The following is a 17293-nucleotide window of genomic DNA, read 5'->3' as shown; positions in this document are numbered from 1 at the left end:
GAATAAATGTGATTTTTGAAGAGTTTTTAAACTTTTTTTGTTGTTTTTATTGTATATTCATACTAAAAGAGAGTAGAGTAGAATCTAATCACTATTATTAGATAGTAGATTATAACTGTTCTGAAAAGTAGAAATCTCAACTGCTTACATTATATCTAGTTTATTATCAGAGTCATTTCTCAATTCTCTAATCTTAACAGAAGTTTGAGAATTCAAATTCTGTTTACATTTAGCTGAAGAATTGAAGTTTGAAGACTTAGATAGTTAAGAGTTTCTTCTTTTTAAACTTAAAGTTGTGAGTTTACTGACTTGACTATTCTCTTCAGTTCTAGATTTACTCTGAGCTTCATCTTTTCTTCAGTCCTTTTGAGTTCTTGAAGCAAACATACATTCTTTTGAGCTAGATGCATGTTTTTCTTTGCAATTAGAGCATTTAAGCAGAGTATGTTGACATATTTCACCTCTTTTTAAGCATGTTTCACATTTATGCTCACTAGTTTTGTGATCTCTGGCACAGAATGCACATTTTAAGTCTCTGAAACAGAAGATTACAAAGTATTCATATCTTTGACAGTTTGAACACTGTGTTTGAGCTTTGAGATTCATTCTTGAGTCTTTGTATTCATGAACTCTCATTTTTAAACCTGCTACTCTTACTTCAGAGATCTTTGACTGTTCAATTGTTTTTGTATATACTAAAACAGAGACATTTCTTCTGCTTTGTCTGAACTCAATTGAATTTAGTCATACAGACTCTTTTCTCAGTTGAATAGAGTTATATTCTTCTAATTCATTTTTGAGAAGTAGCATTTCTTCTTCACAGTCAAAAATTTCAACTGAAATATTATAAAGAATAAATTTGTCTCACTTTTCATCTCTCTCAGATAGAATTGTTGTGTTTAACAAAGATTCTACTGCTGATTTTCAGAGATTCTCATTCTGAATAAGAAATTCTGCACTGAATTCAGACATTGTGATCAGAATGATGAAGTTTTCAAAGAAGAATAACTCAATTAAAGCTATAACTGATTTTTGAACTTTAATATCAGTCATTAACTGAGAAAAGAACTGCTGATTGATTTCATTTCTAATTCTGAAAATGAGGTTTGAGTTTAGCTTATTTCTCTGCAATATATTCTGATTTGAGACTTTGAGAATAAGTCTTCTATTTCTGAAGATTTAAAGATTTTTCTCTTTTTGCATTTTTTTCTTCACTCTTCTATCACTAGAAGTATGAGCAGTATTCTTCTCAGTTTTCTCAGAATTTTGAGCAGGCTTTGAGATAGCAGATTTAGAGACAGCAGGTTTAGAGGTAATAGATTCAGCTGCTTGAGTATATGTTTTCTTCTGATTTAAAGAAGAAGAAGAAGAAGAAGTAGTAAAGAAAGAAGAGTAAACTGAAGAGTCAGTGATTATATTAGAAATTTTCAAAGTTTTTTGAACTGTGTTTGAAATTCCAAGTTTGAACTTGATCACTTTCTGTAGTTGTCTAGTCTGAGTATGAAGAATTAACAGAACTTCTTCATTCATCTCACTCAGACACTGCTTTTCAAGAATTTTACTTGCTTTTTCAAGTTTCTGTATTTCAAGAACTTGTTATTTCTCTATTTCTTCTTTCTTTCTTCTCTTCAGAATTTCAATCTCAGAAATAGCATTTGAGAAAGCATCTTTTTCCACATCAACTGTGTGTACTTTTGAACTCATTATTCTTACTCAATGAAAAGTTGATCAGACTAATTCAATTGAGATATTTATTAAACTCTTTTGAATTGAAAAGTTGATCAGACTGTTTCAATTAAGAGATTTCTAAGTCTGTTTTCAATTGAAAAGTTGATCAGACTATTTCAAAAGAAGAATAACAGACTTTTGTATATAAAACACCTGATTTTTTTTCACACTAGTTCAGTAACTAGGTTAGATTTTTGAAGAGAATCTAATAAACTAAAATTGATTTTTAAGATAAATCAATAAAATCTTTACAATCTCTTTCTTAGAATACAGTGAGAAGAAGTATGATATCAATTGATAGTAAATCAGATAATATAACAGTTTTTAAGAGAAAAACTGATAAAAAATAAATCAATTTTTTGCAGAGAAATTGATTAAAACTATTCAATTTTATTCTAAATTATTCAATTCTCCTCACATAACAAGTGTGCAACTCAAATCAGTTAATAAAGAGTGTAAAAAAGAATTAAATATTAATAAAAGCTCTTCAGTCACTGAAAAAGTAATTCTTACTTAAAAGAATATGAAATTATGATAGAAAATAACTCTGTTTTTAATTCTTTATAACAATATTGTGTAAAACTCAGAGAAAAACACCTTACTTTTTCAAGAGAAGTCAAAAACTATTTCTAAAATCTTTTTTTTTTTGCATTAACTGCTGTAGAAGAATGAGATAGAAACTGCTAAGATATACACTACTGTATACTCTCTATCAAGACTTTCTCTCTTCAGAGTCTTGATATTATAGAGAATATAAGTGTATTTCTATATAATAATATAAATATTGTCAGTGAGATGTAGAGGAACTGGTTATTTATATCTCAAAATAGAAGACTTTATCAATGATTATATCAATATAGAGTTAATTCTCAAATTCAATAGAAATCTAGTGTTACTGTTCTCAATTCCTTGCAGAATCTATTGAATATTGAGATATTAAAACTAGATTTAATATATCTCACTGTGCAGGGATCAAAGGCTCAGTCAGATCTTGAGATATACTGATTTTATAGTTGTCATGTCTGCCGATTATGTATTGAGTACAGTTGCTGAGGTATCTTTTTGTACTTTTCTGTTGAGGATGGGCCAGATTGAGAGGGGTGGTACGAGGGCGAGACTTGGTGTTGATGTCTAGATACACTGAAGACAGACCGCGGAGGTTGCACTTCAGAAGTGGCTGTTAGCTATGTGCTTGATATTATCGCCGAGGTATCTTTTTGTATTTTTCTGCCGGGGATGGGCCAGATTAGGAAGGGCGGTACGAGGGTGGGACTTGGCGTTGGTGTTTTGGAACATCAAAGATGGACAGGGTTTTCGCGGAGGTCGCTCCTCAGATATCTCCACAACTACAGATCGGGGATCTTCCAAAATCGAGAAGATTGGTGCATATGGCTAGGTCTCTTCACCTTACAATTTGTATGGCACTTTGGCCCGGGGTTGTGGTGTGGTAGGGGAGAACGGGGGATACTCCCACACAGGAGTTTCGAACAACGTCCGGTTCACGTTTGGCTGGATAACTCCACCACCACACAGGGTATGCGGTCGGCGATGGGGTCAGAATGCTCGTATGATCGAGGGCTTTTCGATGGATCTATCGGCGGGTTCTTATTCGAAAAATCGAGCGAGTTCGTGGTGGAGCGGTTGAAGCTGTCAAGTAGATCGATAAATGACAGTGTTAATGTCTTTATTATAATCAGATTCTTAGTGAAGACTGCATTATTCTAACTTATTAGAATTCACAGTATAAAAGTCATGTCTTAGCTTCTGCAGATGTCTTATCTGCTCAGATGATTCTTAAGTGAACTTATTCATCTTACTAGAATACTCTTATCACTGAATCTTGAATCAGAGCTTGTAATCTCACTTCTCTAAGTTAATAATTTTTTTGATCTGATATTCTCTTTCACTCTCTAATACTTTATAAACAGAGTGATGAGTCACAGAATTCTCTTCTAAAAATTTCTTATATTTACAGAGTAAAAAGACATGAAAAATATTGTATATCTATAACTTAGATAATAGTTTCAATCTGTAGAACTATAAGCTAACTTTCTTCATAATCTTATAAGACTCTGTCTATAAGAGATTCAGCTTCTTACTAGATCTCTATATAATAATATTTTCTAGACTTAGTCAGACTCTATCATCTTTCTTAAAACTCTTTATAATATACTTAAAGTTATAGTATCTCTTCTGATACTCTTGAGTCTTTCTTAAGAATTCACAGACTTTCTTCTGAATATTCTGAATTCTCTCAGCCTGTTCACAGACATTATCACACTCTATAATATACTCTCACAGATTTATCAAGATTATTCACAGATAAGTCTCAGTGAGTATCTCAAAGAGAGTTTTATCTATACTGACATACTTTGAGATATTGTATATAAACTCTGTAAGTAATAACTAATACACTCAGTCATTCTGATTATAATTGACAAAGTATCACAGATACTGTTTTAATATACTTATCAGATATTCTGTCTGATTATCTGTCTATTGATGAAAAGTCATACTTAGATCTCATAAGATCTTCAGTATAGTTATTAGATTAAATCAGAACTTCTCTGTGATGATTAATTTTCTATCTAAAACAATATTTACAGATAATTCATATAAGTAAATCATATTACAGACAAAGATATAAGTCAAATTCTTTGACTTTAAGTTCTTATAAGTGAGTATAAAGTGTGTTATCTTGATGAAGTAATCTACTATCATCAGCACACTGTTAAAACAGATATTATATATATTCTTACTTTCAGAGAGACTTATGAGAATATTCATTTCTAGCTATTCTTAAGGTTTCTGTGAGATGAGTAGAGAAGTAAGTTCTTTATATAATCTGAATCACACTATCTATGAACTCTGATAAATAGTATAAGAATTCACTATCTTCTTCACAAGTTCTTACATCTTCAGTCAGAAGTATTTTCTTATAAGTAACTCATAAGTTCTAGTATCTGTAAAATAACCTGCTAGAGAAGAGTCATGATATCTTTTAATAAGTTCTATACATAGAAACTTATTCATAGATATATAAATTCAGCTCTCTCTTTATAAGAGATTATTTAAGTCTCTTTAACTCTTTATTTCTTGTAAGAATAAGTGCTCGCAGGCGATTATTCGGGTGTTTGCAGCTTGGCGTGATATGTACTGTTAACTACTAGAAGTGTTCACAGTAGAAAGATAAAATGTAGAGATCAAATGTATAATAGCATTCAAGCTGAGTTATGAATAGTATTCATGAACTCCAGTCTATATAGTTGTGTGTAGCTAAGGGCCACTAGCTCTATTGATTATGTGAGAGATAGAAATAGAGATAAAGAATCTGTGAGAAGCAGGATTTCTTACATACTTTCTCCTCTCTAAGACTTTGTCTGTGAAGTCTTTCACTGAGTGACTTCATAGTCAGCTCAGTACTGCAGTGATACTCACTAAAAATCCTTCACATCTATAAAAAATCTCAGTGAGGAAAAATCCCTTGTTACTGTGAAGAGAAAAGAGTCTATCACTCAGTTTCTTATTTCATAAGATTCTTTATAATCTACAGATTCTTCTCTGACTATCACACAGATTCATCTCACATCTTTCATACAGAAGAATTTCAGTTAACTCTCAATTATTTTCATAAGATTCTTATATGATCATCACACAGATTCATCTTACAGATGAATCACTCTTTATGAGATTATTCTTATCAAAGAGAAACATTTATAAGTTGATCTTTCACTCATTCTCATGAATCATTGTTCTTTGATACTGTAGAATTGTGAGAAATTTTTCATTCTTTTATCAACTCTGTAGAATTATAGAATCAAGATGTCTGCAGTCTGCAATTACTCTTTGTAGTCACATAGAAAGATTCAGATCTGTAATTCATAATCACTCTTATTTACTAGAGTAATCTGACTATTTCATAGAATCACTCACAGTGTAAGCAAATCTCTCTAGAGTAGTATAAATATCTCAGATCTATCTGTGAAATCTCATCTTCTTTTCTCTTTTTCTGTAACAGCTTTCATTCTTATAAACTGTGAGTATTCTTATTCATCTGTGAAGTGTTTTCACTCAGATGATAGAGAGAGAGTGTTTCTGACAATATCTGTATATTGATTCAAGAATTTCTCAAGAATAAAAATTTTTTAATTTTAATATCTTTACAACAATGTCTGATCACTGCTGAGCTTCTTATGAGTGTCTCTGCAACTTCTCTGATCACTTTTTATCAGCTGATAAAGTAGGAACACTACTGCTCATGACTGCATCTTCATCTTTCTCAGCTCTGTCACTGCATCTAATCTTCAGATCAGCAGTCAATCTCCTGTCTTTCTCAGACTAGTCTCTGACTTCAAGTAGTGCAGTTTCTCTCTTTACTGTAAGTCTTCTTATAAGTAATTTCTTACAGACTGTAGCTGACAGTTCTTATAAAGCTCTCAGTGTTGTCAGTGTCTTCTGCAGTCTCACAGGTCTACAATCACTCTCTCTCTGCTTACACAATCTCTGATCAGATATATGCAAATATGTCTAGATTCTCTATCAATGATTCTCACACTGCAGTGCATTTCTGCAATCTTATTATCAATGAGAGATGAGTTCTTAGATACTCATAAAATTCAGATAATCAAGACAATGTGAATACAGATTCTTAGTTTTCATTATTCAGTTTATTCACTCTGTGAGCTTTAGAGACACTACAGTAATCTGAGATTCTAAGTTTATTAATACTTATTATACTTGTAGAGTAGTAGTAGCATAGTATAATCTCTTCTTATAAGTAAGTAGTTTCATTGAGAGAGTAACAGATTCAGATGTCAGCTTTAAAACTCTTAAGAAAACTGTTACTGACTCTGTCTATAACTTTTTAAATTTCTATTTTAATTTATCTGAACAGTTTGCACAGAGATATTCTAATTTAAAATAGATAAAGTAAAGATTCTTTTTCTTAATCTCTCTATTATACACTTTATTTATAAAAGCTTGTGAAGCTCTCTCTTTCTACTTAATAGTCAGATATAAATCTCTCTATATTTTATTATCTTTCTCTGATAAATCTGTTCTCTGTTATTCTGATTCTTACAGAATCAGTTAATAATTCACTCTTTATAAGTCTGTGACTCTCACAGTGATCTGTAAGCAGTGAATGAGAGTTATCAGTTTCTTCAGAGTTAAGAGCTTAGAGTCTTACTTAATGAGTTTATTCTATATATCTTTATTCAGTCTTTTTATAAATATTATAATTCAGGTCTTGTTTCAGAGCTCTGTTTTCACAGATCTTAATTCATATCATAATTTTATAAAACACTGTGAGTAGTCTTTATCAGATTTCTCATCTCTTTTTCTAATATTAATAATCACAGCTCAGATATTCTCTGTCTGACTTATAAAGACTCTTAACTTATTCTTTAAATAGATCTTAAGAACAGATTAGCAGAATCTCTTATAATAATTCTCTAAATAATTCAGCTAGTTCTTGACTTCAGTATAGTAGAGATCTGTTATTATATAGATAATAATTTCTTCATCTTCTATATCACACAGTCAGACTTGTAAGTTAATTTTAAATACAAACTTATAAAAGCTTTTATAAATTGTAATTCAGTAAATAATCTTAAATAGTTATAGTTTAAGAAAGTTTCTTTTCAGTTTATAAGTATTTCTGAAAATTATATCTAAAGACTCAGTTTAAGAGTGTTTACAGACAGTAAGTATTTCTTATAGAAAAATAGCTTAATTTTATAAAAGATACTTAAGAATATTCTTTACTAAAATTGATTTATTTATAAGTTCAGATAGTTTCTCTGTTATAGATATAGAGAATAATATTCTATAAATAATTAATAAGTTCTCTGAGACTTCTTTTATAAAGATTATTTATAGTTCAGATAACTGCTTCTGAGTATCTATAGTAGAGTTTACAGAGATTAAAGTATATAAGTTTCTAATTCTTTCAGTTATAACAGATGATTGCTGACTGACTGAGCTTGAAATGTAAGAATAAGTATTTATAGATAATTATTCAGATATTTGCAGCTTGACATAATATATACTATTAACTACTAGAAGTATTCACAGTAAAAAGATAAATATAGAAATTAAATATATAATAGTATTTAAGCTGAGTTATAAATAGTATTTACAAACTTCAGTCTATATAGTTGTATATAGTCAAGAGTCACTAACTCTATTAATTATATAAGAGATAGAAATAGAGGTAAAGAATTTACAAGAAGCAGAATTTCTTACACTTATTTATAAGTCTATAAGAGATTTCAGCTTTTCTCTTCAGAAAGATATCTTCTTATAATTAATTTTCTCAATATTTAATAAAGAAAATTAATTTTTAATCAGTGAAAATAATCTGTATAGTTAAGAGAGTATTTTCTTTAAAGAATTATTCTCATTTTAATTAAGAAATTTATTTCAATTCAGTTTATTTTCTGAGTTAATTAATAAAAATAAAGAAGAGATTCTTTTATTATACTTATATACAAGCGGAGCTTATAATGAGTTCTTGCATGATGTTAAATACAGGTCAAGTGTTGATTATACAGGAGGAAATACAGGTGTTGAGATTATATCAAGATAAGAGAAACATAGAAAATACAAAGAAGTGATAATTAGATACATATAATAATAACTTCTCAGCTCAGAAACATAGAGTGATTTATTAAAGTAATTTATACATCTCTGTATTTATTAGAAACCTGAGATGCTTGAGTTCTGAATTTAATGTATTCTCTGCAGGTTTTAAACTCACATGCCTTGATTTCTCATGCTAAGGCACTATCAGATGACTGCATTAATCATTCAGTCACTGAGGCATTTTTTTTATAAACTGTGGTTCGGAAGAACGTACGACCGTCGGATAATACCGCGGCCGCTTCCGAACTACTAGCGTACGCGTACGAGTGTAAAGGGGCCATAGTGTACACTAATTAATTTAGTGTATGAGATTACAATATAAGAAGCCGGTGTACGCCTGTAATCATACACTGGCTTAAGCAACCTTTGAATCACATCTGGTAGCATGTCAAAAAACTGGTGAGAAGCACAGGCTTCTCCAGAATGTGATAATTCTGTCTATGAAGTAATTTGTAGTTATCATGCCAGTGTGGTCCTAGAATATCTCAAAAGATAGTGTATGAAGAGTGGTGAGTGGAAAAGCATCTGATTGATGCTGCTTTGCTTATTGAGGGAAAACTCCACACTCAGGCGAATGCCATGTATGAGACACAAATGAATGAGATGTGAGAAAAAAGAGATAAGAGCAGTGAACCAGATTCAAAGAAGACTGCTCTTCACTCAAAGAAATAAAAGAGAGAGATGGCCATCACTGAAGTTGTACAATGATAACAGAAATCATATAACAATATAGTGATAAAATGATATAACAATAGATATTGTATAATCAATGAGAAAATCACTGAAATGAATATCTTCTCTAGTCAATACAAACAACATCCTTCTCTGCTATCTGAACTGAAAGATATGCAGAACCTCTCAGAGGGTTTACTCAAAGCAGTAAGAAAAGCAGTCAAGACTGCTGAACTGGAATTGAAGCTCTGTATGTGTATGAGAATTCTAAATGAGATTGAGGTCTTGTGTACACAGTGGCAGACTGAGATGAAAGTCAAACAACAATTGACATTTGCTGTGAATTAAGCATTCACTATGAAGAGCTTTACCGATGCAATTATCACTATCAATAAGAATAGAGAAAACCAGATCTTAGGCCTGCAGCAGAAGATTGAATATTTACATAGATAGATAACTACACTGAATCTGAAGATCTCATCACAATTGTTTATAATCTCTTCAGAAGTGTACACATCATCAGAGATCACTGTGTAGAATGAGAATCTGAGCATGAAATACATCAAGCTGAGAGATCTGTTGAAGTTATTAAGCTTTAATAATGACTGAAAAAATGATGCTGTAATCAGCTGACTAAGTCAGATGCAATCATATTATCAGATTAAACATGAACTCACAGACAGACAGTTAATAGAATTTCAACAAGTCTTAAGATCTGCTGTATTTCTACATGAAAAAGCAAAGTCATTATAAATGACTGATGAAAAGATGAATCTTACAGATCTGAAGCAATATTCATTCTTACAAACATGAAATGAGTTTTTCAAATGAATCTTGCATAACTTTGAGAAAGTGAATGTGTGAGACAAGTATTATGAACACTTCACTGAGTATAGATAAGTGAGTAATCTTATATCATACTTCACACACTTCAGCTTACACTATCTTGCATTGAATGAAGAGCTTTCAACATCTTTCTGTTTACAGATCTTCATTCATGATCTCACACCTGAGTTGAGAGTGAAATGAAAATGCTTAACCTCACAGCCAGGCACAGTGAAGAAAGTATGTAACATTCTCATTGTATGAGAACAAGTGAGTCAATTGCAACAGAAAATACTGCAATTGAGTATGTCTCAGTGAAGAATGAATAATCAGACTTCTACAACACAAGTTACATATTTAGATATAATGAATCTAGATCTGAATGCTATCACTAAAGCACTGAATTCTCTGAAAAAGAAATTCTCTGAGTGAAAATCTTGATGTTGTGAGCATTGAGCTTGTTTCAACTGTGAATGTTAAAATCATGATGTAAAAGATTGCACTCAGTGTATGCAGTCAAAAAACTAGCTGAATCAGTGAGCTCAGAGATACTCACTGATATTCTATGAAAAGTCTTCAAAGTGAAAGAGATGCCTGTGTTAGATGACTCTCTGAATTCTGCAAATACAAAGAAGAAGCAGACTTCTGAATGAGGTATGAGTGAGAATGATGAAGTAAATACTCATCTCAATGCCTTGAGACCTGAAATGTTAATGTATAGAGAGCACTTGAGTAAGAATTGAGAGATGACTGTAAAAGTGTTAGTGAACACAGAAGCTTCTACACAATATATTAAGAATCATATAATCTGAAGATTGAAAGAGATCTGCTGAGTGAAGAATCTCTGATATATAAGATTATCTAATAACTGATATTTAATATCACCTGCAAGAGTAAGAGTTCTCTTACACTTCAGAGAATGATCTTGCTATATTTGAGCATGAGAGCTGCAGAACATGAAATACAACCTTATTCTCAGACTCAATTGATTTCAAAGGTTCAATCTGCAGATTCAATGACATACATGCCATATGCAGTTGACTAATAGGAAGAAAATAGTTCATATAATTCTATCAACTGATATGAGAAGGACATTCCATATCTCTGATATAGAAGGGTTAAATCTGCTTACACATTAACAAGTAAAGAGAATGATTTGCAAGATCTCATCTGAAAGCATTCTGTATGTCATACAGGATCTGGAAGCAGAGGAAACTAAGATAAAGAATATGTGAGAGGACAAGTGTATGAAGAAGCTTCTGAAGAAGTATAGAAAGATCTTTCAAACAGATCTTTCACTGGAATTGCTGCTGGAATGAGGATTTGTACATGAGATTGACACAGGGGATGCAAAACCAGTCAACCAGAATGTGTATCCTCTGTCACAAATGCATCTTGAAGAACAGAAGTGTCAGATCACAGATCTTCTAGAATGTGATCTCATACAATTCTCATCAAGTGTGTGAGGCTTTCCAGTCCTATTCATGAAAAAGGTGAGTGAGAAGTGACAGATGTGTATCAATTATCAAGCACTCAACAAGCTTATGATTAAGAATGAATATTCACTGTCACAGATTCAACAACAGTTGAATACAGTCAGAAACACCTGATATCTATTGAAGATTAATCTTCTCTCAGAATACTGGCAGATCTGTGTAGATGAACTATCAGTTTCATGAACTGTGTTTAATATACAATGAAGAAAGTTTGAATTTCTAGCAATGCTATTCAGTCTGACAAATGTGTCTGTTATCTTTCAAATAATGATGAATACAATTCTTCATAAACAGAATGAAACCTCATGCCTCATATATCTTGATAACATTCTAGTCTTTTCAAACTTATATGATGAACATCTGAAGCATCTCAATGAAGTGCTTACAACTCTGACAGAGTATATGCTCTACATCAAATCAATCAAGTGTATGTTTGAAATGAAAGAGTTGAAGTTTGTGAGATATGTAGTGAGTGATGACTGTATACACCTCATCTCAGAGAAATTGAATGTCATAGTGAATTGACTGTGGCTGAGAAACATACACCATGTACAACAGTTTCTTGAGTTGACCTCATATTATCACAGATTCATCAAGGATTTTGCACAAATATCTGCATCACTCTCAGATCTCTTAAGAGAAATGAATGCAAATCTGTGAAAGAAGAAGTTTCATTCAATTATCTGAAATGCTGTGTGTGAAGAGGCTTTTCTCACACTGAGAGAATATATAATAACATTCTCAGTGCTTATTTAACCAGATCATAATAAACCTTTCTACATCAAGACAGACACATTCAAATGAGCTATCAGAGACGCTCTTCTACAGATGAGCAAGGACAGCAAGCTGCACTTGATGGTGTATGATGATAGAAAACTATCAGATGTCGAGCTCAATTACTCAGTGCATGAAAAGAAATTGCTAGTGATTAAGCATGTGCTGGTATTATGAGATAGATATATTAACAACAGGCATATAACAACAGTGATCACAGATCATGAAAGCCTCATCTATCTACAATTAATAATAAAACCTTTCAAACACTTAGCACATTGAATCTTGGAGTTTCAAGTGTACAATCTTCATATCAAATACTGAAAAGAATCAGATGCAGTGATGCCTGATATAATCAGTTACAGACTTGATTTCATGAGTGAGAGTTCTGTGAACCAGACACAAGAGATGTTTGTGTTAAATGTGCTGAGAAGATGCAAGAAATCAGAATGAGTGAACATCATAATCTCTTACTTAGAGAATGACAAGATGTCAGATGATAAGCATCTTACAAAAGTAGTAGAAGAGATGCTTCTGAACTTCAAGCTGAAGAAATTGAAAAATAATATTGTGCTTTACTGCAATCTAGAATACATAGAAGCTCTCTATCTAGAATCTTCATTTCAACATGACTTAGTGACTCACATGCACAAGAAATTCAGCCACTTAGAAAGCCCTGAACTCATAAGTGTACTCAAATCAAGAGTGTACTGATCAAGCATGGCTGAGAACATTCAGACATACACTCATGAGTGCCTGAATTGCCAGGTTGTGAAAGAATCTAAGAAAGGGTTAGAACATGAGAAAGTGCAATATCAGATGAAGTGTATGATACAACTGTTTGAATAATGAAGAGTGAATCTCATAGACATATTGCTGTGAATGTCAAATGAAAATTAATGAATAATCACTGCTATTGATTATGCTACTGGCTGGCCAGTTGTGAAAGCAGTTTCAGAGGTGACAGAGAAGGTGATGACAAAGTTCCTACATAATGAGATCTATATCAACTATGAAATGCTGTGTGAGATTCTAACTGATAACAGTGTAAACCTCATAGAAGAAGCAGTGAGGCATTTCATGAGCCAGTTACAGACAAGACATTGTAGAACAACATCATATCATCTGTGAACAAACAGAAAGATGAAATACTTGAATGAAATCTTGAGTAACATGCTGATGAAATATCTAGTGAGCAAGTCTATGAGACTATAAGATGAATATCTCAGACAGGCACTATTGACTACATGAATTCAACAGTATGCAGTCTTCAAGCATTCATCATTCTATCTGTTGTATGAATTGCATCCGCGCATTCTGAAGAATGCTTCAGAAAAGGTGAGAAAGAAAGCAGTTGTAAACACAGCAGAAACAGCAGTTACAGATGCAACAGTTATGAACACAGAATCAAGATTGAAAGAGATCAGTCACATACATGCAAAAGCTAACAAGTTACTCCTGAACTGAGCAATTCAATCAAAAAGAATACAAGACTCACTTGTTAAGAAATCAAGTCTTAAGATGAGAACATGAGTTCTTGTATGCAATGAGAGTTCTGAGAAGTTTTAATCTAGGTGATTTGAGTTATATAAAATACTCAAATCACATTCTCTGAGAATGTACACATTGAAAGAATCAGAGGAACAGATCTTATACAACTTAATCAATAATTCATAACTTGTGAAAGCAAAGATGCAAGACCTGAGCAGATTATAATCATCTACAGCACTATCATCAGTGTTGAAAAAGAAGAGACTTACAATTGAAAAGTCTTATGAAGTAAGAGAAATCATAGATACTTATAAATCAGATGATCTCACTTATTCTGATCTTTTCACAATTATAAGAAAAGAATGAAAAGAAATGAAGAAATCAGGTGAACATCACACTTCAATAAGTGATAAGACTGTAGTCAGTCATACAATAACATGCTGCAGACAGCAGATGCAACACAGTAAAGAACAGTCTCAGAGCAGCAGACTTATATATGAATCAGATCACAGAAGAAAAAGAAATTCAGAGTTGAATTTGACTGTTTACATCAGTTCAATTGCAGAGATCACAGAGGATGAACTATCTGAAACATTCACAGATGCATGAAACCAAGCCATCTCAACCTCTGAGAATGCTCAGAGATTGAATGAGATTAGTTTCAATGAGCTATTCACTGTAGTGATCTGAGTGAGTGAAGAGAGACAGTATAATGTGTGAGACAGAATCACAAAGATGAAAGCTGCTAAATCTAGTCACTGAATGCTGTATCATATAGAGGTTGTGTAAGAGTAGTAACTAGCAGATAAAGAAAAAGTGTAAGAAAAAGAAAAGAGATAATGAATTAATTATCAACTGTAAGAGTTAGTCATAAAAAGACAAATATTATTATACACACTTCATTCATTTTCATACATCACATGTTTAATCTATTTCCAACATCATGTCATCTGAAAAATGCTAAAAACAAAGAAAATCTCAAAACTTGAGATCTGTAAGAGATTCAAGAGTTGTAAGTCACTCTTGTAACAACACTGTGCATGTCTCTGATTTCTCTATCACTCTGTATACAACATTAATGTCATTTATCACAATATTGACTGAAATATCAATATAGAAATGTGCATGTGTACACATAGAGAAATTAAAGAAGAGTGCAGAACCCGCAGGACTAGGAGTCAGAGCAGAGAGAATGAAGACAGAAGAAACAGAAGAAGGAGAAGACACAGAACTGAACAAACAATGATGAGAGTCATCTGAAATCAAATACTTACAACTCAGTGTGTGCACAATCTTTCTTACAGAAGAGAGAGAGAAAGCAATGAGAGAAGCTTGAGAATGAAAGAGAGTAGTCTCAGCAGTGTTGTCATCTTTGATAAGAATGATCTCTGACACTGAAGCAACTAAGAATCATTGTTAGCATATAAAAATTATAAAATCAGAGATGAGAACAGTTACTGAATAAACATCTGCTGATCTTAGAGTTGTATATACAATTACAACATGCATGAGACTTCTCAGAAAGAGAGAGAGAGATACAGAGAAATGCAGAAAGTAGAACACAGCATGCAAACAGCTCATTCTCATGATGACATTTCAGACAAGGCATACAAGCCTCACACTCATGAGTGTAAAAGAGTACAACATCTGTGTTTCTGTTTCTGAAAACACAGATATCTTTTGCCTGCATCATGAAGTCAGATAACAGACATCAGAGAATAGATCAATACAAATCTATCATTCTGAAGAAATTTGTCAGAGTGAATGTTCTTATAATATTGAACTTTACAGTTATAAAAAGCTTCTTGATATCTGTGAATATCATGACTTCATGCACAGTAAAACTCATAACAATTTTCTCTAAGAACAGAAAAATCAGTGTCAGATTGAAAAGATGAAAAGAAAAAGACTTACAATCTCAATGCTGTTAAGAAAGAGAGTGATTCTCTGATATGAATGAATAATTATCTTATTATAAATATTTAAAACAAATGTAATAATCAGTGTCTGCAACTGAGCTTCAGATAGTTATGTTATATACAGTCTTCATACAATAAATCATTCTGAGAGTCAGTAAGAAGAACAGAAGTGTACACACTGAGAGATGTGATTCATTAAGTCTATACAACATCTTCTTAAATCAGAAAGAGCTGGTAACAAAAGCAGAGACAGTAAAATCAGAAGTGGCAGAAGTGAGGGTTGCAGGAACAGAGGTAGCAGAAGTGGGAGAATCAGACACAGAGACAGGTGTAGAAGATTGAGAGAGAGCAGCAGAGAAAGAAATAGAGAGAGAAGAGAGAAATGTGAGAGATCTGATCACACATGATATGAACAATTTCTTTATTATTACATTCTTCAAGTTCTTGATCAATGATTCAACATTGAATTCACTATCATTGATGAATGTGAATCTGTCAATATGTGATAATTCTATATGAATAAAAACAAACATATCAGCATCTATGTTTATGCAAAATTGTGTCAGAAAACACAATCAGAAACCTGCTGAGAAGAGAAATGATCAAGAGTATATAAGAAGATATATCATTATTCATGATAATACATTGTTCTGATGATTGTTAGAAGATAAATAAGTTCTGATTATATTTCACAATGCATTACACTTACTGCTAATGAACTGCCTGATATGAGCACTACAATGATGCTTATTATGAGAATGAGAAGTCATTGTCAGAAACATGTATGATGTGATAGATGAACAGATGAAAAGAGTTGAACAGAAGAAGGAATAGAAATCTTGAATGAGATAGTAACATTTGATAATGATGATGATGAAGAAGATGATTAAAGAATGAGAAAAGTTAGTGAATGAGTGATATAATATAGTGAAAGTTTCTTTGTGAGAGTGTACACAGAATGCTAGCTGAATTAGAAATAGGTCACATAATTGTGAAACACTAGTAGTGAGCTAATCTGCATGAAGCTAGAATGTATGATATGATCATGTGAGCATGACTGAATCTGATGAGAGAGAATGTGATTCAGAAGAATGTATGATCATCAGATAATATCACAGCTGCTTTCAAACTACTAGTGTACGTGTATGAGTGTAAAGAGGCCATAGTGTATGCTAATTAATTTAGTGTACAAGATTACAATATAAGAAGCCGGCATATGCCTGTAATTATACACTGACTTAAGCAATCTTTGAATCACAAAACTATAAGTGAAATATTGAAAATTCTTGAAATTTTAAATTTTGAAAAATAATTTATTAAATATAAATATATTTAAATGATTTAATATAATAATTTATTTAAATTACAATTTTAAAGTATAAATAAGACATAGTTATTATAAAAATAGTATTTTAAAATATAAAATTTTATATAAAAATTTAAATAAATCAATAATAAATAAGAATTTGAAGATAAAATTTTATATTTTATTAAAAATATATATAATCTATAAGATATTTAATTTTTATGTGAAAATAATTTATATTTATAAATATATTTATAAATATAGACTGTGTATTTTATTTTAAATAGTATTTTAAAAAGCTTAATAAATTAATAATTATATTTTATTTTCTCATAGAAATTTAATATAATATAATATATATCTACAAATTATCATTCTGTTTTTTAAAATAGTTTTAAATAAATATTCATTGAGATATGAATATTTGAAGTTGATTG

The 17293-nt window shown here is 31.5% G+C and overlaps 1 protein-coding gene across 1 annotated transcript; it reads left to right on the top strand.

Annotated features, from left to right (window-relative positions):
* Positions 1 to 2913: 2913 nt before the first annotated feature.
* On the top strand, positions 2914 to 3453 carry BDCG_17776 (uncharacterized protein; the record flags this gene model as incomplete). The annotated part of the gene is made up of 1 exon (XM_045426842.1): positions 2914 to 3453. Exon 1 carries the CDS (start codon positions 2965 to 2967, stop codon positions 3451 to 3453), a length of 489 nt encoding a protein of 162 aa, XP_045282523.1. The 5' UTR covers positions 2914 to 2964.
* Between the last annotated feature and the right edge of the window lie 13840 nt (positions 3454 to 17293).

The sequence above is a fragment of the Blastomyces dermatitidis genome, assembly GCF_000003525.1.
Source record: "Blastomyces dermatitidis ER-3 genomic scaffold supercont1.11, whole genome shotgun sequence".
Taxonomy (NCBI): domain Eukaryota; kingdom Fungi; phylum Ascomycota; class Eurotiomycetes; order Onygenales; family Ajellomycetaceae; genus Blastomyces; species Blastomyces dermatitidis.
The sequence above is the reverse complement of the archived record's forward strand: the minus strand, read 5'-3'. Positions and strand labels throughout refer to the sequence as shown.